The following is a 21847-nucleotide window of genomic DNA, read 5'->3' as shown; positions in this document are numbered from 1 at the left end:
AAAAAAAAAAAAAAGAAAGAAAGAAAAGAATAAAACCTTCAAACCAACCGGGGTTTTCAAATTTACCACGCCCCTTCCTGCCTTCATTGCCCTGGAAACTTGACCACCTAACCTGAAAGCTAAATCTCCAGCATACGGGTTCCTCAAGGAACGCCGACTCCTACTTCAGCGACCCAACCAAGAAACCAGTCCCTGCGGGCGCCTCTCGCCACGCCCAGGCCCGCCCATCACCGCTCTGGATGGAATGGAGTCTTCCTCCGCCTACCCGGCAGCCCAAAGGCCCCGCCCCATTCCCTCCTTTTCATTGGCTCTGGTGACCAGCCCCCAGAGCGTTGGCTTCGGATTGGCCGCCGCGCCCGCCGCTCGGCGATCTTCCCGGGGGCGCGAGGCGGGCGTGACTACGCCCCTACGTCGGGACGCTCGGTCGCCGCGGGAGGTGCCGTAATCGCCGCCCAGAAGGCAGGAGGGCGGCTGTTCGAGGAGCTGCTATGGTGCTTAGTTCCCCGGTAGAGCCGACCGAGACGCGGCGGTCGCGGCCATGAAGGTGAGGGGCCGGTGGGGCCGGGCAGTTCCTCCTCGCCTCTCCTAACTGGCCGGGGAGCCTGAAGTGCCTTCCTTTAGCCTCAGCGGTTCTCCCCGCAGGCACTCGGAGAGCTCCGCTGGGGGACGTCCCGGGCCGGCATCCGGGCCCTGACCAGCCCAGAGCGGAGATCCTGGTCTCCAGGACCTCTCCAGCTCCCACAGCGGCTCCCTTCAGCGAGCCTGAGGAGGGGGGAGAGGCCGGGCGGCCCCCCGCGCTCAAGCCTGGTGGGCCCGTCTTTGCTCTTGGCCCTTCCGCTTCCTCGGGGGCTTCAAGCAGACCCCCTGGTTCCCGCCTCAGCTCTCCATCCCTTTGCCCACAGCGTGCCCTCTCCCGCCCCGAGTCCTTGAACTAACCCAAATGTCGGGAACACTACGGGACTGTCGCAGGACGGAGACTGCAGGACGAAGGGAGGAAGAGTAGTGCGGGGAGTCGTGAGGCTGGGGCTAGGCTAACAGGTTAGAAATGCCTCCGGGCGGGGAGCCCACCCTTCTGAAGGATTTCTGCGTAGGCTTGTTATTGGGGCCGTGACCTAGAGCGCTAGCAAACTAGACGTGTCTCCATCGCCACTAGGTACGCAGCAAGTAATTTGACAGCTTGAGTTCTTCAAGGTGGGTGTGAGAGCGTGGGAGCACCAGTGAGTGAGAAGTTTAAGAAAAGGGGGAAGGGGGGGAGATTCTGGCCTACTTTTGGGAGCTGATTTTCTCAACTTGATCTCGGAGTTCTAAAGAGCTCTGTGTACGACAATCAGTTCAGGTATTGATTCATCATCGGCTGAACTCAAACCAAGTGGGGTGAGTCGTCAAGTGATACTCTTTCAGACCCAGACGATTTCTTTCATCCCTGTGAAGAGGCGTGTTTGTTGCGGGTAAGGGAACTAACAGAGTGAACTGCTAGCTTAAAACTGCCCTCACAGAGCCTCAGAAATTTGCTGTGGAAGATTGACAGGGAGTGCCAAGTGGCTAGAGAAATTCAGCAGATATTTTCTCAAAGAGTTCCTTTGTGTTAGTGAGAGGGAGACTTGCCGAGTTGGAGTAATTGAAAATGCGATCTCACCTTTTAGGAGTGTGCCAATCAAGAGAAGAGACTTTCTCAGGTAACCATGTTACAAAGCAGAATATGACATTAGGTATCAAAAGCAAAATGCTAAAGAGCAAAAAAGGATATTTCTGGCCTCAGTAAACAAGATTTTTGGAAATAGGAAACTTTTTGAACTGTGTGTTAAAGTATGAAGATACTAGATATTAACATATCTAAAACTAGCTTTCTTTGCTGCAAACCATCTTCTTGCTGTGTTAAGATTCAGAAACAAAACAGGGATCTTTATATATATCTTTATATGTATACAGACACATATATGTATGCATATATATACATATGGCCTCAAAGAATGTCAGTATCTTGTTTAGTATTAACTTTGTGACCCATCAATGAAGTAGGTGTAGAAAGAGGAAAGTATTGACAGGTCCAGTGTTGAAATTAAAAAATATTTTTTTTTTGTTTTAAGGATTTTATTTATTTACTTGCAGAGGGAGTCTCAGGCAGAGGCAGAAGCAGACTCCCCACCGAGCAAGGTGCCCCATGTGGGATTCCATCCCAGGACCCTGGGATCATGACCTAAGCCACCCATGCATCTCCAGTGTTGAAATTTTTAATCAAGTTCTTTAAAATCAATTTATGTGGAAGACTGTGCTTTCTGAGTTGACATTTTAGAAAAAAAGTTTGGTGGTAGTTGAAAATGTAGAAAAGATAACATACTTTATGAAGCAAAAAATAGACACCAGTCTGTGCAAGAGGACTATTACGAAGATAGCTGCTTTTCATTTATGTTTTTATGGAAAGTGGATTCCTGAAATACAGGATTTGTGCTATTGTTTATTTTTAATTTTTTTTTTTAATTTGACAGAGAGATCACAAGTAGGCAGAGAGGCAGGTAGGCAGAGAGAGTGGGGAAGCAGGCTCCCTGCTGAGCAGAGACCCCCCCCCCTCGCCGCACTCCCCATGTGGGGCTTGATCCCAGGACCCTGGGATCATGACCTGAGCAGAAGTCAGAGGCTTTAACCCACTGAGCCACCCAGATACCCCTATTGTTTATTATTTAACTTTGTTTAAAATTGAAATTAATTGTGGACATGCTCATCTGTAGATTTCTGGGCAGGGTCAGTGATTCCTGATGCCATGGAATCCTAACATGTGAAGTTCACTGAAGCAATCACTTCTTTCAGGGGAATTAAAATTACTTTTGAGAGTTAAACAATCAGAAAATTATATCTTGGGGTGCCTGGGTGGCTCAGTGAGTTAAGCCTCTGCCTTCAGCTCAGGTCATGATCTCAGGGTTCTGGGATCAAGCTCTTCATCTGGCTCTCAGCTCAGCGGGGAGCCTGCTTCCCCCTCTCCTTCTGCCTGCCTCTCTGCCTACTTGTGATCTCTCTCAAATAAATAAAATCTTAAAAAAAAAAAAAGAAAATTACATCTTCACTCAACCCCAGGAGTAGCTGATTTTAGTATGTGTAGAATGGGTACTTACTTTCTTCCTTTAACTTGTTTGCTTACAAACTGAGGTTTTGAAGTAAGTTTTGCCTCTCAAAAACTCAAGTAACTGTTTAACCTTAGAATAGCATCTAATTAATTCCCTCTAAGGGGTTTTAAAAACCCAAATTGGTGTCCTATATTGATTTAACCCTCCTTCGTGTTTTTCCATATTTATATTGAGCACACCCCTGATTGTACTAATCATGTTCATTCTTTCAAGTTCAAAATAAAAATTAAGGAGAAAGAAATCTGTTGGATATAATTTCCTTGGCGGTGTTTTTTTTTTTTGTTTTTTGTTTTTCTCTGAAAGGTCGGGGAGTGGTGCTAAGGATCAGGTATACTATTTAAAAACAAAACAAAACCCAAATAAGAGGAAGGTAATATTTATGATCTCCAGAACACCTTACTCTAAAAATCCATCTACCAGTTTGGCCAAATTTCCTACCAAAAAATATGCATTTTTAAGATCAACATCTGTTTTTGCAGCCTGCTTAATGTCCAGATTGTAGGAGAGAAAGAATTTACGATGTAGAATTTCCTCGTTTGTGGTATATGGTCTGATTATTTGGTAATGTAAAAGGTAGAGTTTTTTGCAAATTTTATTTCAGTTGAGGCAGCAGTTTCAATAAGAGATGCTTTCACATTTTAAGGAGAATATTCTTCTCGAGTGGCTGTAAATAGGGACACTTGGGTGGCTCAGTCATTAAGCGCCTGCCTTCAGCTCAGGTCATGATCCCAGGGTCCTGGGATCGAGCCCCCACATGAGGCTCCCTGCTCAGCAGGAAGCCTACTTCTCCTCCTACTCCCCCTGCTTGTACTCCCTCTCTTGCTGTCTCTGTCAAATCAACAAAATCTTAAAAAAAAAAAAAAAAAAAAAGTGGCTCTAAATAGGTTAAACGTTTTTTATAATTATCTCAATTTCTCAACTGTTTCTTCTGCTTTGCTTTGTTTCTTTTGTTATTCCTAAGTTCTGTAGGAAAGTTTAAACTAATTGAAATTTCAACTTTATTTTTTAAAATTTATTTTTTTCTATCACTGGTGCTAAGGTTTGAAACATCTTTTCATGTTGCTTAACACAAGGACATTGACTTTTAGCAAACAAAGTTGTTTGGAATTGAAAATAACACATATGGTGAGTGAATTCTCCAAGGAAGCTTTCATTATTGGAAGAACTGAATTCCTGCCTGGTTCTAGAAGCTTCATACAACATCCAAGAAAATTAATACTCTTGAATTTGAAATTTGGAGGTTTTTCTTTAAGGTAGCTGTATATGGTATTATATTTAATTTAGAGTTATGACAAGCAACTCTTAGGAGATGGCATTATTATTATTGCTCTTTACCTTTTTTTTTTTTTTAAGATTTTATTTATTTATTTGACAGGAGAAATCACAAGTAGTTGGAGAGGCAGGCAGAGAGAGAGAGAGGAGGAAGCAGGCTCCCTGCTGAGCAGAGAGCCCGATGCGGGACTCGATCCCAGGACCCTGAGATCATGACCTGAGCCGAAGGCAGCGGCTTAACCCACTGAGCCACCCAGGCGCTCCTCTTTACCTATTTTAATCAAAGGAAATAACATAGGGGCACCTAGCTGGCTCAGTAGAGCATGTGACTCTTAGAGTCGTGAGTTCTCCACCCCCATATTGGGTGGAGAGCTTACTTAAAAAAAAAAAAGTATTAGAATATGATCATTAGTTTTCTGCTGTTTTCAAATCCATGAACTTTCTCATTGATTGTCATTTAATCTTCATGGAAACCGGCATGGCTTTTTCTTTTTTTTTAAAAGATTTTATTTATCCATTTTTGAGAGTATGGGCACACAAGCGCACAGGCAGAGGGAGCAGCAGGCAGAGAGCAGGGAGCCCAACATGGGGCTCTGTTGGAGGATCCTGGGATCATGACCTGAGGTGAAGGCAGACACTTAACCAACCAACTGAGCCACCCAGGTTCCCCAGCATGGCTTTTCTTACTCATTCTAGTTTGCCTGGTTATTATAATATTTGGTGGAATTATTAAAAGGGATCACATCCTGATGTGGTTTAGAATAGGATTCAAAATTTGTAGCAAACTTTTAAAAATTGAGCGTTTTGGAATTATCCCCCCCCCCCATAGGGATTCTAAAAGCACCTGGGTGGCTCAGTGGGTTAAGCTTCTGCCTTCAGTTCAGGTCATGATCTCAGGGTCCTGGGATCGAGCCCCTCATTGAGCAGGGAGCCTGTTCCCCCCTCTCTGCCTGCTTCTCTGCCTACTGTGATCGCTGTCTCTGTGTCAAATAAATAAATAAAATCTTAAAAAATAAAGCATATTAGATCACACACAAACACACACACCTACACAAAAAGATGGTTGAACCTTGAGGCCATTTGAAAACTGGCACTGTGCCAGAGTGATGCTTGGTTATCATTCTTGCAAAGAAACAACACATTTTCTCTTGGTTTTGTTGACTAAGATGGTGATTCAGAATGGACTTATGTTGTGTGAATCTGACCGAGGAATCTGAGAGAGTGCTTGTAATATTGGTGGTGTATCATGGAAACAAATGTCACAGCAGTGGAAACTCAGTCCCACTCGCACGCAAATTGTTTAGGCTTGTGAATATATTCCCTTCCCTCCTTTATATTCCTGCAGAGGGGAGAGACTTTCTGATTCATCCTCTAGGAAGAAACAATATAGGACAAACACTTTCAGCCTTTATGCTATCAGAGAAAGAAGAGAAATATGTTGCTGAGTGTTAGTATAGGAGCCAAACAGCACTTTCTGGGACCTACTCAGGTCTGTCTTCCTATGGGGTGATAGCATTCTGGTCAACTCCATGCTAAGCTTCTGTTGGTCAGTTTTGCTGGTTACTGGTCTGTTATCAGGACTGATGGGCTATAGAGCTAAAGGTATGCTTTCACATTTAAACTACTGTTTGCATTATTTCTTAATTGGTTTCAAACTGGGAGTACAAAAAAAGGTAGTTACTGCCCCCCTATGATCTTGGTGCACTGGCTTTGGAAAAAACACAAGAACTGGCATTGGATCCCAGAATAACTTGAGGACATCTAGGTGTCTGGGCCAGACTGGACAGGAAGCTTTAGAATTTGATTTTTTACCATGGGCCATGTGTGCTTTTAATGTGATACCTTGTTCTGACTAATACAAGCCAGGCAGGCCATGTCCCGTAATTATTCAAGAGCAATTTTGGCCTACGGTGGTATGTAGGAAATTAGATTATGAAAATCCATTTATTTTTCACTAGTCATTGGTGGGTAGAAAATAAACTGCAAACCACTAAGTTCCCTGAGTTAGTTTTGTGCCAGGCATAGGTAGATGGTTGCCTTATTCAGTTATTCTCCATTTTTGAACTACATTTATGGTCAAGGAAGGAAACGTAGCCATCTTTACAGATTGTTCTTTCCAATCTCTTAGATTCATGTGGTTTAGCCCGTCAAGTCCTGCTGTCAGCCATGGTTCCAAGTAGGATTTAGAATTGTTAGTCACATAAGCCCAGATCATTACTGTAGTTTTTAGAGATCCAAACTTTGGTTTTGGATCACTCAAGGAAAGGGTGTAGCTTTTTTTTTTAATCACACAAAGGTCACCATACCTTGTGCTTGGAATCAGGGCAGGGAAACAACTCAATTTACTACAAATTTAGAAGCCTTCTGCACTGTCTAAGGAATTAGGTTTGCCCAGAAAATCTAGGAGGAAATGGAATAGTTTGGAAAGTGTTTCAATCTTACCACCAGAAGGTGAGCAGAGAGTGAGTAAAAGACAAAAGAAGGGAATGCAGGCTGCTTAAACTGGTGGAAGGTCTTTTTTTTTTTTTTTTTAAAGATTTATTTATTTATTTGACAGAGAGAGATTACAAGTAGGCAGAGAGGCAGGCAGAGAGAGAGGAGGAAGCAGGCTCCCTGCTGAGCAGAGAGCCCAATGCGGGACTCGATCCCAGGACCCTGAGATCATGACCTGAGCCGAAGGCAGCGGCTTAACCCACTGAGCCACCCAGGCGCCCCAACTGGTGGAAGGTCTTAAAGCATGGGAAAGACAGAGGGAAGGAACCTGAACCCGGGTCTCTAAAACTTTTAAAGGGAAGATGCAAAAGGGGAAAAGCTTTTTGGCTATTACCTTACAAGATCTGGTAACTGGGCTCCAAGGAAATAGAGGCAGAGTCAGGAGCTCAGAGGATCAGCTGGCAGGTTCCCTCTCCACACCCCCTTGAAGATCCCACATTCAGTAAACTTTTGGGTCAGTGCTCTCTGAAATAGTTTCCTAATTGCTTTAATAGATTCTGTCACTTGAAATTTGGGACTGTCATGTCAAGTAGTAACAAAATTTGGACAGTTGAGAAGGGAAAGATTGGTATAGGACACTTCAAGCATTCTTATTAAGTGAATGTGAAGGTGATGGTTGTGAGGTAGGGATACCTGTGCCCTGAGGGGACATGCAGAAAACATTTAGGAAATTGGGACTTGACAGGGAAGTGCTAGAAGATGAAACCTACTAAAGGGGTGGCAGAGAGATGGAGCCCTACCAGACCTAGTGAGAGCCCTCTTCTGAGTGGATTCTTCAACTTGGAGATGAAGGACAAAAATAGTTTGAATGATGGTGGGTTTTGTCCCAGAAATCACTGTCTTTCCTAGGATCAGAGATATCACACAAAACATGTAGAGGAATAAGTTAGGAAATAAAAAGTTAAGGCCCAAAAGCAAAGAGTAAATAAAATGAGGGAATAAATGAAAAATGAAGGAAGGTACCAATTTCAGCAAAAGTTCCAGGCTAATATGTGGAAAGGAACTAATTTAAGCAAAAGTTCCAGGCCAATATGTGGAAAGGAACTAATTTAAGAAACCATGAGATGGTTAGAAACTCAGCCAAACCTTTCTTTTCTTTCTTTCTTTCTTTTTTTTTTTTAAAGATTTTATTTATTTAGTTGACAGAGATCACAAGTAGGCAGAGAGGGAGGCAGAGAGAGAGGAGGAAGCAGGCTCCCTGCTGAGCAGAGAGCCCGATGCGGTCAGTCCCAGGACCCTGGGATCATAACCTGAGCTGAAGGCAGAGGCTTTAATGCACTGAGCCACCCAGACGCCCACAGCCAAGCCTTTCTGAAGGGATTAGGGGAGACTATAGAGGGAGAAGCATCACTGGAGACATGACCCACTCCTATGGGGAAAAATTGTCGACAGGTTGTGGGGAGCGTTTGGCTAACGTCTTGCTCCTGGAACTCTAAGAGGAACAGGAAGTAACCACAGCCCCTTCTAATCGGCATTCTGCTGAGTGGTCTTCAGCTAAAACCATGTAGGCAGGAAGAGGGCACCTAAACCGAGCGGTTGTTCACCCTTTAACCTTCACTGTAATACAAATCACTTGCGGAACTTTAAAAAAAAATTCTGGGGACACCCAACTGGCTCACTCTGTGGAGTATGTGGACTCTTGGTCTCGGGATTGTGAGTTTGAGCCCCATGTTGGGGGTGGCAATTCCTTAAAAAAAAAAATCTGATGCCTCAGGCTATATACCCCAGACCAGTTAGGTCAGTGTATCTGGGGTGGGACCCAGGCATCAGGATTTCTTAAGGCTCCCTTGTTGAGGCCAACCATGACTTTGTGAGCCACTTCACAGGCCTGTGTAATTTCCTATCAAGAGACCTTGACAGAAGCTGCTGTGGTACCTGAAAATACTTGCTCCCAAGCAGTCGGGAAGGCTCAAATCACCAAAGAAATCACTTTCATTTTAACACTGGGTTGCCAGAAAACAAGAGGCTTAGCAGGGAATGGAATGGATTTTTAAAAATATGCTGGATGTGGGGGGCGCCTGGGTGGCTCAGTGGGTTAAGCCACTGCCTTCGGCTCAGGTCATGATCCCAGGGTCCTGGGATCGAGCCCCGCATCGGGCTCTCTGCTCAGCAGGGAGCCTGCTTCCTCCTCTCTCTCTCTGCCTGCCTCTCTGCCTACTTGTGATCTCTCTCTGTCAAATAAATAAATAAATTCTTAAAAAAAAATAAATAAAAATAAAATATGCTGGATGTGAAAGAAAGGTACTTCAAATAAAACTAGTGACTGGAGCTTCCACAATTTCAAATTTCTGAACTTAGAAGAAGACTGGGGTGTTGCAAACGCTGTCATTAGAGGGTAACAGTACACATACGTAGGTTTACCCGTGAGTGTGATGTTAAGAGTATTTTCATATTGGGAGATTTTGTCTAAGTTCACAGATCTAATGAAGCTGAGACCTAGGTCTTTTCATGTGTTTCCTCTTTCCCTTTGCTATGGTCTTTGGCTGAGTTATGCCAAATATTAGGTTGTAGCAACATGTTTTTGCCTGGGACAACACTTTAGGAGTTGGCTTGAGCTTTGTTTTTTATTTTGTAATGAGATGCCCGAAAGAAGATAGGAGTGTTCCTTGTCACTGTTTTTCCTTTCACTGTTTTCACTTCCTTTCCTTCTGAAGAGGAAATTCTCTCCCCTTTATAGAAACAAGGAATGGGATGAAATTGTGACTCTCCAGTATTGATGCCTGTATAGAGATTCTACCTGTTTTCCCAAAATAAATCCTTCTTTTCCCTTTACTAGAGCTGTGAATATTTTCAGCTTAGAGTTTTAATGATTATACTCATTAATAGAGTTTGAAAATGTGTATTCTTCCTTAACTCTCATTGGAAAACTGCTTTCTGGTAGAACGAGCTGTGACAGTGCTGCTTGTAAGTATCATTTGAGATTTCATGCCTGCTGGGCCAGAATCCTTTTTACCTGTAATACTTTCTCGACTAGTCACAATTGGATCTTTCTAGGCGGCATGCAAAATTTGATGTTATATTACCGTAAAAAGGTAATGCAAAGAAACCTGTTAGACAGTTCTTATTAGTCATGGTGATCGAGCTAGATGTTGTAGAAGAAGGGAGTTGTATTCACAAGGAACTTGCAGGTGAGTCCGGGAGGCAGCATCACTGGGAATCAGAAAGGGGATAAAAGCCAACACAGCTTTAGTAGTGTTAGTTTAGGTAGTGTTTACTACCTAGATCAGCAGGAAGCTGAAGCGCACCAAAAACTGCTACTTTAAACTAGAATGAAGAAGAGTTTATTCCAGTGGTAGTTTCTGGAGTTGAGGTGTTTCACCCCCAAAAATGATATGTATAAGTTGAATCCCCCCCACAATGGCAAACTTGAAAACCATTTTTTTTTTAAGTTCCAGTATAATTAACAGTGTTATATTAGTTAGTTTCAGGTGTACTGCAAATTGAATTTTTATTTTATTCTTTAAAGATTTTATTTATTTGACTGAGTGGGAGAGTGTGAACACAATTTGGGGGGGGGGCAGAAGGAGAGGGAGAAGCAGGCTCCGACCTGAGCAGGGAGTCTGATTTGGAGAGGGCTCGATTCCAGGACCCCGAGATCATGACCTGAGCCAAGGCAGATGCTTAACCAACTGAGCCACCTAGGTGCCCCACAAATTGAATTTGTAAAAACATTTTCAGTTTTAAGAGCTCACCCTTTTTTTTTAAATATTTTTAAGTAATCTCTCTGTCTAACGTGGGGCTCGAACTTATGACCCTGAGATCCAGAGTCACATATTTCCACTGATTGAGTCAGTCAGGCCCTCCAGAGAACACTTAAAAAAAAAAAAAAAGATTTTATTTATTTATTTGACAGGAGAGAAGTGGAGAGAGAGAGCACAAGCAGGTGGAGAGGGAGAGGGAGAAGCAAGCTCCCGGCTGAGCAGGGAGCCTGACTCGGGGATCGATCCCAGGACCCTGGGGACCATGACCAGAGCTGAAGGCAGATGCCCAACGACTGAGCCACCCAGGCGCCCCTAAAAGAACACTTTAAAAAAAAATTAATTTTAAAAGTTTTTATTGAAGTGTAGTCGACATAGAGCATTACCTTAGCTTCAGGTGTGTAATGTAATGACTCGACACCTCTGTACGTTATGTGCTCACCGCAAAGAAGAACACCCACTTTAAACGAACTTAATCTGGATTTTCATGCTTTTATGTTTAAACATCATGTCTCTAGAGTCTGAGGTATATATTTATTTAGAGGTGTGAACTATTAATTATAATTTAACCTGACTTTTAAAGGCATCACTGTTTCTCTAGAATTACAGGGTACGAAGCTATGTAATACTCAAGTCAGTGACCCTGAGACTTGAGACAGTTTGAACCCTGTATTGTGGTTTCTTATTGCTTTACCTTCTCCTTCCCCTATATTTAATATAGCATTATGTGTGGGAAGTAGCAAGAATAGCATGAGTCTTCTATAGCATTCTGAATAGCCCTTAAAGGTTGTTTTTAAAAAAAAGTTTCTGAAGAACTTGTTGGACAGAGTAAATGTTTGATAGAGTTAGATACTAAAGTCTGGAACTATGTTGCCATTTTAACTAAATCACATCTCACCTACCTGGACTTCATTACCTATCGCATAATCTAGAGTCTAGAATGTGTTTAAGAATCAGGACAAGGAGTAAAAGCTCACTAGTTCCAAACACTATAGCTCTTATACCTTCGCATGGGAAAGTGCCTTGAGTGCTCACTGAAAATACATTTTCATATGTACTTCTGACCAGCTTGGTTATCCGGTTGCTGAGTCTGCAGTAAAAAAGGAAACTGGTTGCTGGAGGTGAGTATAAGGTGAGCAGTGGTGAGAGACAGGAGGCAAGAGACAAGAGAAAAACAAAGGCAGTACACTAATTTCCAGTCATTTAGTGGGTTGACAAATAGCCCTTACGCCCTGGAAGGTCATTACTGTTATCCAGTCATCAGAAATTATGTTTAGTATTTTCAGTTTGAAAAGATAGGATCACTGCTTTTTAAAAATAGTTTTTTAACATCAAAGTAATGTATTTATAAAGAGCTTGGGCGGTAGAGAAAAACTCAAGAAAATAGATTTTATAGGGGCACCTGGGTGGCTCAGTGGGTTAAAGAAAATAGATTTATAAGAGTTATATTAAACCCTAGAGCTTCAGTGCACATTTTGATGTTTTCCCAGTCACTTTTTCAAAATTAAATTTATATGTGCCATAGTTTATTATGCATGGCTAAAAATGAGAGGACAGACGTTTAATGAAATTAAGTAATTTGAATTTATATTCTGTTTGCTAAGTGATAACTGGGAAAATCTCCCTTAACCTGTAGGACGGTGCTATCTAGTACAGTGATCACCACCAGGTAAAGATTGCCAGGTAGAGTACAGGGTGCTCAGTCAAGTTTGAATTTCAGATAAACAGCAAACAGCTGTGCTGGTGTGCGCATATCCCGCATGTTGCACAGCCTGTATTTCTGTCCAGTTATTTTTCTCTGTGTGCATGTATCTCTGTTTCAGTGTTATGTGGATTTTTTTTTTTTTTACAAAATTGGGTTCATATTGTATCTTTTCCTTTTACTTAATGATGTCACAAGTTTCCCCATTTCCAAATACTCTACGAAAAACCAGAAATTACCTTTCCAAAGAGCTTAAAATTTTAGTGCTTCAAAGAATAATCTCAAAACCACAGTGAGATATCCTCTCACACCTATTAGAATGGCTATTATAAAAAAGACAGGAAATAATACGTGTTGGCGAGGCTGTGGAGGAATGGGAACCCTTGTGCACTGTTGGTGGGAATGTAAATTGGTGTAGCCACTGTGGAAAACAGTATGGAGGGTCCTTGAAAAATTGAAAATGGAACTACCATAACCCAACCATTCCATTGGGGTATTTATTTGAAGAATATGAAAACACTGACTCAAAAAGATCTATGCATTCCCTACGTCCACTGCAGCATTATTCACTATAATCAAGATAGGAAAACCCAAGTGTCCCTTGGTGGATGAACGGATAAAAAAGAGGGGGTCGGTGCATGTAACGGAATACTACCCAGCCTTCAAAAAGGAGGAAATCTTGCCATTTGTAGCAACACAGGTGGACCTTGAGGGAATGATGCCAAGTGAAACAAGTCAGGCAAAGAGGGAAGAATACTACATGATCTTACTAATATGTGGAATTTAAAAAACAAACGAACAAAGTCATAAAGCAGATTGCTGGTTACCAGAAGGGAAAGGGATAAGAGGAGGGTAAAATGGCTGAAGGGGCTCAGCCGTATGGTGACGGGTGAGAATTAGACTTGTGATCACCTCGTAGTGTATACGAATGTTGAATTATAATGGACACCTAAAATTCATGAACCAGTTTCATTCCTTAGAAGGATCATCTTAGTTATTTAGGGCAAATGTATTTCTCCAGATCGGCATTCCCTGAGTTCCCAGAGAGCCCAGGTTCCACTCAGGTTTAAATTGTGGTCTTGTGTTCCTTTCCAGGCGGGTGCCACATCTATGTGGGCTTCATGCTGTGGACTGCTGAATGAAGTCATGGGAACAGGAGCTGTCAGAGGCCAGCAGTCAGGATTTGCAGGAGGCACTGGTCCATTCAGATTTGCACCAAACTCTGATTTTTCCGCTTACCCACCAGCACCTACGGAAGGGCCCAATATAGTTTGCAAAGCCTGTGGACTTTCATTTTCAGTCTTTAGAAAGAAGGTAAGTTGGATGAAATGTTATATACAAAAGACATATTACTTAATTATATGTTGAATGCTAACGAATCATTTTTTTTCATTAAAATTACCAAAAATCGTTATTAACCATTTCCCATTCAGAAAAGTACTTAACTGGGGGTGCCTGGGTGTTCAGTCAGTTAGTTAGGTGTCTGCTTTTGGCTTGGGTCATGATCTCCAGGGTCCTGGGATCGAGCCCCACATTGGGCTTCCTGCTCAGTGGTGAGTCTGCATCTCTGTCTCCCTCTGCCCTTACCCCCCCACACACTCATGTTCTTTTTCTCTCTCAAATACATAAATAGTATCCTTAACAAAAAAAAAAAGTACTCAGTTGAAGGGACTGTATTACTGCTCAAATGTTCTGACTGTGTTTCACATGTTGCTCAGGCCTCTTGTCTTCTGAGCTCTGTATACTTTGATTCTTCCTGATGATGCTTATGTTTTGGAACAAGAGATTTAACTAGTCTGCAATTTTGTTCAGAGATGATTTATTATAACTGACCTCAGGTTTCAAGAAATGTATCCCACCAACATTTTTTTTTTTTTTTAGGGAGAGAATGAGTGAGAGAGAACATGAGAGGAGAAAGGGTCAGAGAGAGAAGCAGGCTCCCCACTGAGCAGGGGGACCTGATACCCGGACTTCAGGATCGTGACCTGAGCTGAAGGCAGTTGCTTAACCAACTGAGCCACTCAGGTGCTCCCCTACCCACATTCTCTCTCATTCTTTCTCTTTTTTTTTTTTTTTAAAGATTGTATTTATTTGACAGAGCACAAACATGGGGAGTGACAGGCAGAGGGAGAAGCAGGCTCCCTGCTGAGCAAGGAGCCCAAGACTCCATCCCAGGACCGATCCCAGGATCGTGGGATCATGACCTGAGCTGAAGGCAGACTCTCAACCAGCTGAGTCACCCAGGTGCCCCCTACCCACATTCGTAACCGGAAGTGAAGAAATTAGTGAAAGACAACCACTGTGTAGGGATTCAGCATAAAACACTTGGGCTAAAACAGTTATTTTCTCTAAGAAAGTCATTTTTTCTGAGATCCAGTCTCAGAAAATTATGAGGCTGTCTCACAGTCTTTTTTTTTTTTTTTATTATTATTATTTTTTTAAGATTTTATTTATTTATTTGACAGAGAGAGATCACAAGTAGGCAGAGAGGCAGGCAGAGAGAGAGAGGAGGAAGCAGGCTCCCTGCTGAGCAGAGAGCCCGACGCGGGACTCGATCCCAGGACCCCGAGATCATGACCTGAGCCGAAGGCAGCGGCTTAACCCACTGAGCCACCCAGGCGCCCTGTCTCACAGTCTTTGATTGTCAGTTCAGTCCTCCTGAGTACGGCAGGAACAAGGTGTTCGCTTGTGGGAACAATGCGGCGATCAGAACGGACCACAGCTTAGTGTCATCTTCGAGCTTTACTAGCGCTGTGGCTCTGAGCGTGATGAAGGCTCAGTTGGATACAGATGACTGTACTAGTGAGATCCTTTGTTTGCTTTGAATGACCTTGAGAGATAATTTGCCCTTCTCTTTCCCTCTGTGGTCTCCCTGCCCCCCCCACCCCAGCTTCAGCTTCTCTTTCAGTGGGGAAAGTGACATAGGAAAAGAGTAGGAAGAGTTTGTGGTTGTGCTTTCTGCTCCACGTGGTTCAAGTCTTCTCTGTTCTGCTAATTACATGTTTGCGTCAAGGGGTGGAAAGGTTTTAATTCACTAACACAAGAGTGTATGTTTTTCTTAAAGGGCTGTATTTGAACTTCTGTGCATCCAAACTGCTTCAGCAGCGCGTGTTATGATTTTTGTGGCTTTTGGAACACGAAGGTGGCTCTGAGAATAGCCAGGGGCCCTCGGAGACTTCATCAGTTAGAAACTAAAATTGAGGGGCACCTGAGTGGCTCAGTGGGTTAAAGCCTCTGCCTTCAGCTCAGGTCATGATCCCAGGCTCCTGGGATCGAGCCCCGCATCGGGCTCTCTGCTCAGCGGGAGGCCTGCTTCCCTTCCTCTCTCTGCCTGCCTCTCTGCCTACTTGTGATCTCTGTCAAATAAATAAATAAAAATCATTTAAAAAAAAAAAAGAAACTAAAATTGAATTTCAGTAGAAGGCAAAAAGAACACTAGTGCTTTCACAGTGGCCTGCGTCTGGCTATCATTAGCTGCTGCTTTTCTTTCTGTTTTCTTTAGCATGTGTGTTGTGACTGCAAGAAGGATTTTTGCTCCGTTTGTTCAGTCTTACAAGAAAATCTCCGTAGATGCTCCACGTGTCACTTACTACAAGAGACGGCCTTTCAGCGCCCTCAGTTAATGCGACTAAAAGTCAAGGATCTCCGGCAGTATCTCATTCTTCGAAACATCCCAATCGATACCTGTCGAGAGAAAGAAGACTTGGTAGATTTGGTTCTCTGCCACCACGGCCTGGGCTCTGAGGATGACCTGGACACGAGCAGCCTGAATTCCTCACGGTCCCAGACTTCTAGCTTTTTTACACATTCATTTTTTTCAAACTATACAGCCCCTTCTGCTACCATGTCTTCATTTCAGGGAGACCTTATGGGTGGAGACCGGACCTTAGGATCTGGGGCACTGGCACAGGTATGAGGGTATAATTATGTCAAGGGCCTGACACTGCTCATTGGCCATATAGGGTGGGACCTTTAGGGCTTCAGAAACCCCTTGGGAGCAGAGGTACCACACGCTGCTGCACACTGTGCGTGCAGGCTCTCCCGCTGTGAGTCTCTGAGCCGAGGTGCTGGGTAGCCCCAAAGTCAGCTGTCTGAAGCTCATCGGTCTCTTGACTCTAGTTACTTCAGTTTCCTCCTAAGTGAAATACTAACTGCTGAAGGAATGACTGTGAAAAGTAGCGTATAAATGTTTGCAAGATTATTTGTCCGTGACCGTGGACACAATAGTATAAGTAAACCTAATGCCCAGTTGGCTTGCTACAGTAAAATTGTTCCAACTTAGATAATGGGAAAAAGCCATCTGAATTCATCAGTGTGATTATCTACTAATTTCAAAGAAATGCCAGGGCAGAATATTGTCCCCGTGCATCAGGGCATCCTGATTGAATAACACACAAGGGCTTGTAATTAATAATTCAGTTTGTATGTATGAATGATTCTGAAATGCAGAATGGATTGTTTTGAACAATTCTCTTCACATTTAATTCTCTTCCCTGAAGAAAGATGTTAAAAGCAGAGGGGAAATCTCGTTGCTTTCCAAATAGTCATAAATTAGAGAAGTTCAGCCTGGGAGTTATATTATTTTCCCAAATGAGATCTGGCATCACAGCCTTGCAAACACAAGACACATCTGACCTTGGTGCCACTTTTGGGTAGATGACCATTCTTGGAAGGTCGGGGTCTTTGGGTGCTGCAACATGGTGCTTCAGACCCAGTGCGGTGGAATATTGGAAATTGGGAACTGACCTAAACTATTGTAGAGCTCTGGTCAAAGTCTGAAGAGAAGGATATGGAAGAAGGTACATAACCCAAGTTGAAGGTCTTCATGAAAAAGAGCACCTCCGATTGTTGAGGAATTGCTAAGAACTAGAACTAGCATCAGCCATCAGCGAGAGGTCTAGAAAGCCTTCTTTGGAATCAGAACGTCTAGGTGCATTGTAGTAGGATTGGTGTCTTTCAGATCGAGTGGGCTGAACTTAGAGCTTTAGCTTCTGTCAGTATCTTCGAGGCTCTGGGTAGACCAGCCTCGCGCAGGGCTCTCGATGACGAAGCAGGGCAGCTGTATACACTGACGGCTTTGGTGTTTCACGATGGGGCCTTTCTCAGGGAGTTAATACTCTGGTCAGGTTTCACACACACACAGGAATTTGGCTTCTGAGATAACTTCACGGAAGGTAAGTTGTTGATGAAACCATGTGGCGCCCAGCTCTTTGGGAGGAGCAGCAGTGCTCCAGGTCCAAGGTCATCATGGAGTACGCCAGGTGCTGGGGTCATTCTTGGGGAGGATCTGGGGGAAGGGTCTTTCTCCAGTGTTGAATATTGACAAACAGGATGAATCCTGTTAGGAAAATAGGATTCCTGACCTAATCCAATCGATATGTGTAGGTACAAAGTGAAATCGCTTCAGCAAACACCGAAGAGGAGGATGAAGAGGATGAGGATGAAGATGATGAGGAGGATGAGGACGAAGAAAACTTGGAGGAGCAGGTGAGTGCGCCTGTAAAGTTCGCTTTCTTGACACGCCAGCCGGGCAGGCAGGGAAAGTGCCTATGTGGACTCTTGCTAGATTAGCCCGGGCTGTTTTCTTCTGGTTTGAATGTAGCCTGATAGAGACGGCGCTTGAAGAACTGATGAGTCTGGGAAGAGTATCCAGTGGCGACGGGAGGGTGAGGGAAGCGTGCGGTTGCCCTCGCTGTGCAAGGTCTGGTTTGCGGGAGCGGAGCTGATGGAAGCCCTCTGTGATCGCAGACGCCTGGGCTCTCTAAGAAGAGAGTAAGAGCTTCGCTCTCTGACCTGTCAAGCCTTGAAGATGTAGAAGGAATGAGCGTGCGCCAGCTGAAGGAAATCCTGGCTCGGAATTTTGTCAACTACTCTGGCTGTTGTGAAAAATGGGAGCTGGTGGAGAAAGTCAACCGGTTATACAAAGAGAATGAAGAAAACCAAAAGTCATGTAGGTTTCCTTTTTCTTTCTTCCCCCTATACTTCTTCAGAGTTTTACAAATTGAACTGTTTCGGTCACAGTGAGGTCACTCACATTTTTTGAGAAAATTACATATCCTTTTATTGAATGAATTGGACGTCTGAATTGGTCGCTGTTAGGTAGTAGGTTTATTATGTGATGTTGGCTCTCAGACCGCCATTGCCATGTGAGTTAGGTCATCATCTGTTCAGTCTGGTTTTCTTGGCCATAATTTGTTAGAACCCTAATGAAATTCCTTGTCTCTGTAAAAATGCATACTTTCCTGCTAATTCTTCTGGCAGGCCAATACTTAGGTTCTCTCAATTGTAGCTTTTAAATCCTCACTGGAAAAAAAAATTCCCTAGAGGCAAAGAAATGAAGTAGTTCTTAGCCTCAGGTATTAGGTTTCTGTGTGAGTTGGGGAAGCTGAGGTTAAGAATTCCTGATCTACGTATTGATGAGGCATGGAGCAGAAGTCCTTAGGGCCAAGCCATAGAGCGTTTATAGGCAAGAAAAAAAGATTTCAGTGGTGTTCAGACTGACAAATATGTTCCTATCTATTTTGTTTGTTTGTTTTGAGAGAGGAGCAGGGCGAGGGGTAAAGGGAGAGGGAAAAGCAGACTCCCTGCTGAGCAGGAAGCCCCACGTGGGTAGATTCCAGGCCCCAGGATCACGGCCTGCATCAAGACACTCAACCGACTGAGCCACCCAGGTGCCCTGTTATGTTACTATCTAAACAGTTCTCCCATCATTAACTTTTTTTTTTTTTTTTAAGATTTTATTTATTTATTTGACAGAGAGAGATCACAAGTAGGCAGAGAGGCAGGCAGAGAGAGAGAGAGAGGAGGAAGCAGGCTCCCTGCCGGCAGAGAGCCCGATGCGGGCCTCGACCCTAGGACCCTGAGATCATGACCCGAGCTGAAGGCAGCGGCTTAACCCACTCAGCCACCCAGGCGCCCCCATCATTAACTTTTATCACCTTGAGGGTTTTTTTTTCCCTTCAAATCTGGTTATAATACAGCAATTATTGATAAACACTTATGTCCAGAATATGCAGGAAGTATTTTGGCATATCCATTTCTAAGAGGATACCACAAGGGTAGACACAGGAATCTTAATCCTCGGAGCCTTTCCAGGCTGTGGCTGGGAAACGGTGTTCTGGCGGTGAGGGGAGAGGTCCGTTTGCTTAGTAAGCATAGAGTGTGTACAACTGTGTGGGGCGCGCACTGGTTGTGCATGGCCATTCCCACCCTCCGGGGGTTTATGGTAGAGGCGGCCAAGACACGCACGTTTGCCAAAGTGCCTTTTTCAGTTACTTCACTGCTTACTCTGTCCCGGGTCCAGTCTCCAGGCCTGTGGAAAACTCCTTTTGTTTTGATCACAGCTGGAATCTTCCCTAGTTTGACTGGCTTCGGGCACTTCTGGTGTGATTCACCCCAGTAGCCTTCCCTAATAGCCTTGACAGACCCTGGCTCCTCTGCTTTCTGCTCAGAGCTTGTAAGAGTTGGAAGGAAACTTCCATGCAGGAGAGGAGACCACAGCTTAGACTCTGGTTTTACTCAGGAGCCCTCCCGTGTCTTCTCTCCTGGCCCATCCGTTGTCTTACCCCCTGAATTCTTTCTCCCCAGTCGCCGGTTTGTAAGAACGTCTGGACATGGCATTGTTATTTCTCTTAAATTCAGAGACCGTTGGCCCATCAGGGTTGAATTTCTGTTCTTTCTGACTGAAATCATGACATTCCCATCAGTCCCCTCTACCACCTGTAAAAAGGGACGCCTCCATGTCTGTAGCTCTAGGACCAAACCTCAGGCCGACATAAACTCTTGAAACTCCTTCAGCACCTTTCTTATTCAGAGCTTGGATCTTTTTAGAACCTAAATCTGGGCCACAGAGCCAGGATGGCCTATCTGCTTACAGTTAGGCAGACTTCAGCTGGCTTCTGAGATCCTTCTAAACTTTCCCCCAAGTACAGGCTACTTGATGTATGACTCTTCAGAACTTTCCTGTCAGTGTAGAGATGAAGCTCTGAAAACTGACTTTTCCCGAGGCCACACAGTTGGGTTGGAAATTCCATTCGTGTGCTCTGAGGCCCAGGTATAGGACAGCCTTGGGTTTCTTCATTTGCACTTACAGAAGTAATCTCTCCTTATCATGTAAACTTTGAGTTACAGCTATAAAATAGAAGTAAGTAGCTAACATTTGTTGGGCCTTTCCTACCTGGCCATAAGCTAAGCATTTCTCATTTCTTCTTCATAAAACTTCATGAAGTGTGGGCATCCTTATCACTGCCATTTCTAGTGGAGGGACCAGAAGTGCGGAGAAGCTGGGTTAAGTCTCCTACAGCCCCGGGCTCTGCGGGGCTTAGCGCCCGCCAGGCAGTGCGGTGCCCGCAGCCCAGCTCTCTGTTGCCTTTCAGATGGCGAGCGGCTGCAGCTGCAGGATGAGGAAGATGACCGCCTCTGCCGCATCTGCATGGACGCCGTCATCGACTGCGTCCTGCTCGAGTGCGGGCATATGGTCACCTGCACCAAGTGCGGCAAGCGCATGAGCGAGTGTCCCATCTGCCGGCAGTACGTGGTGCGCACCGTGCACGTGTTCAAGTCCTGAAGCCCAGGCGCCTCCCAACGGCACACTCGCCCCCAAGCTCCATCCCAGACATTTCAATGTATGGAAGCGACTGGAAACTTAACTGTTCAAAGGCCGAAAACTATTTTTAAAAATTATTTTCACTACTAACTGGGGACAGAAAGCTCCCTCCTAAGTGGTGGTGACGTTGGTCTGTGCCAGCCCGTGGCCGCGCCAGATTCGCAGGTCCCGCGAGGCTCCATCCCGTGTCCGTGGTCGGTGATCGCTGATGGAGTCAGACCGCTTGTGGCGTCAGCTGTTGCTCTCTTTAGAGAACAGTTACCCTGTTCTCTTATTTCTCCTTCATCCTATTTTTAACTTAAACTACTCAGATGTTTGAAACTTCTGTTCTCTTTGGGTGACGTCACTGTCCACAAGTGGCCCACATGTACACACTGAGCAGTGGCCCCTCTGAATGTTCACTTTATTAGTCATGTAGATTTTAAATGCTACTATTTGATGAATGTAAGTTTCCACATTGTTGCTATTTCTGCGTTTAAACATAACTGGGAACAACCGACATTCTGTAGTCAACTTGCCGGGGCCTTAGACTCGACATGTCCGTTTCTGTTCAGGTACAGCTTTTTAGAGCAAGGGCTGCATCTAGCTTCTTTTCGTTAGAGAAGTGTGTGTGTGTTAAATCCTTTATTAACGTGTAATCAGTTTACACTGTTTTGTATAGTGAAAGTGTATTTTCAGTGCTACCGCTAGCTAATTTGAACTTTAGGAATAAAATTAGATTTTAAGAAATGGTTTTGCTTACATTGTCCTAGTCCGTTCCTAATTCACTTGGGTACAGCACAAATGGGTGTCTGCACCTGGTCTGGCTCCCTTCTTCACAGGAGACGGGGAGCACCTTCAAAGACTTGCAGTGATCTACCTTTGCTGCTGATGTACCAGTAAGCTTAACTACGGACTTGCTGTCTCCTATGACCAGGTATTATGCTGGGTGCTTTCTGCTTCTCTTTAGCATTCTGAA

General features: G+C 44.2%; 1 protein-coding gene across 1 annotated transcript; it reads left to right on the top strand.

Annotated features, from left to right (window-relative positions):
* Positions 1-398: 398 nt before the first annotated feature.
* On the top strand, positions 399-21630 carry RNF34 (ring finger protein 34). Its single transcript, XM_004753208.3, has 6 exons — positions 399-544; positions 13380-13598; positions 15787-16194; positions 17670-17771; positions 18033-18234; positions 20660-21630. The coding sequence occupies exons 1-6, from the start codon at positions 539-541 to the stop codon at positions 20848-20850; spliced, it is 1128 nt and encodes a 375-aa protein (XP_004753265.2). The 5' UTR covers positions 399-538; the 3' UTR covers positions 20851-21630.
* Positions 21631-21847: the final 217 nt, after the last annotated feature.

This window comes from Mustela putorius, unplaced genomic scaffold, assembly GCF_011764305.1.
Source record: "Mustela putorius furo isolate JIRA1106 unplaced genomic scaffold, ASM1176430v1.1 tig00537248_pilon_pilon_pilon, whole genome shotgun sequence".
Classification (NCBI taxonomy): domain Eukaryota; kingdom Metazoa; phylum Chordata; class Mammalia; order Carnivora; family Mustelidae; genus Mustela; species Mustela putorius.
This window is presented reverse-complemented; position numbering and strand designations above follow the sequence as displayed.

Bases quoted from the DNA above. Each gene is read 5' to 3' on its own strand.
- RNF34 (XM_004753208.3), top strand. The intron at 16,195-17,669 runs GTATGAGGGTAT...CGATATGTGTAG, and splicing joins GATCTGGGGCACTGGCACAG to GTACAAAGTGAAATCGCTTC. The intron at 17,772-18,032 runs GTGAGTGCGCCT...CTGTGATCGCAG, and splicing joins AAGAAAACTTGGAGGAGCAG to ACGCCTGGGCTCTCTAAGAA.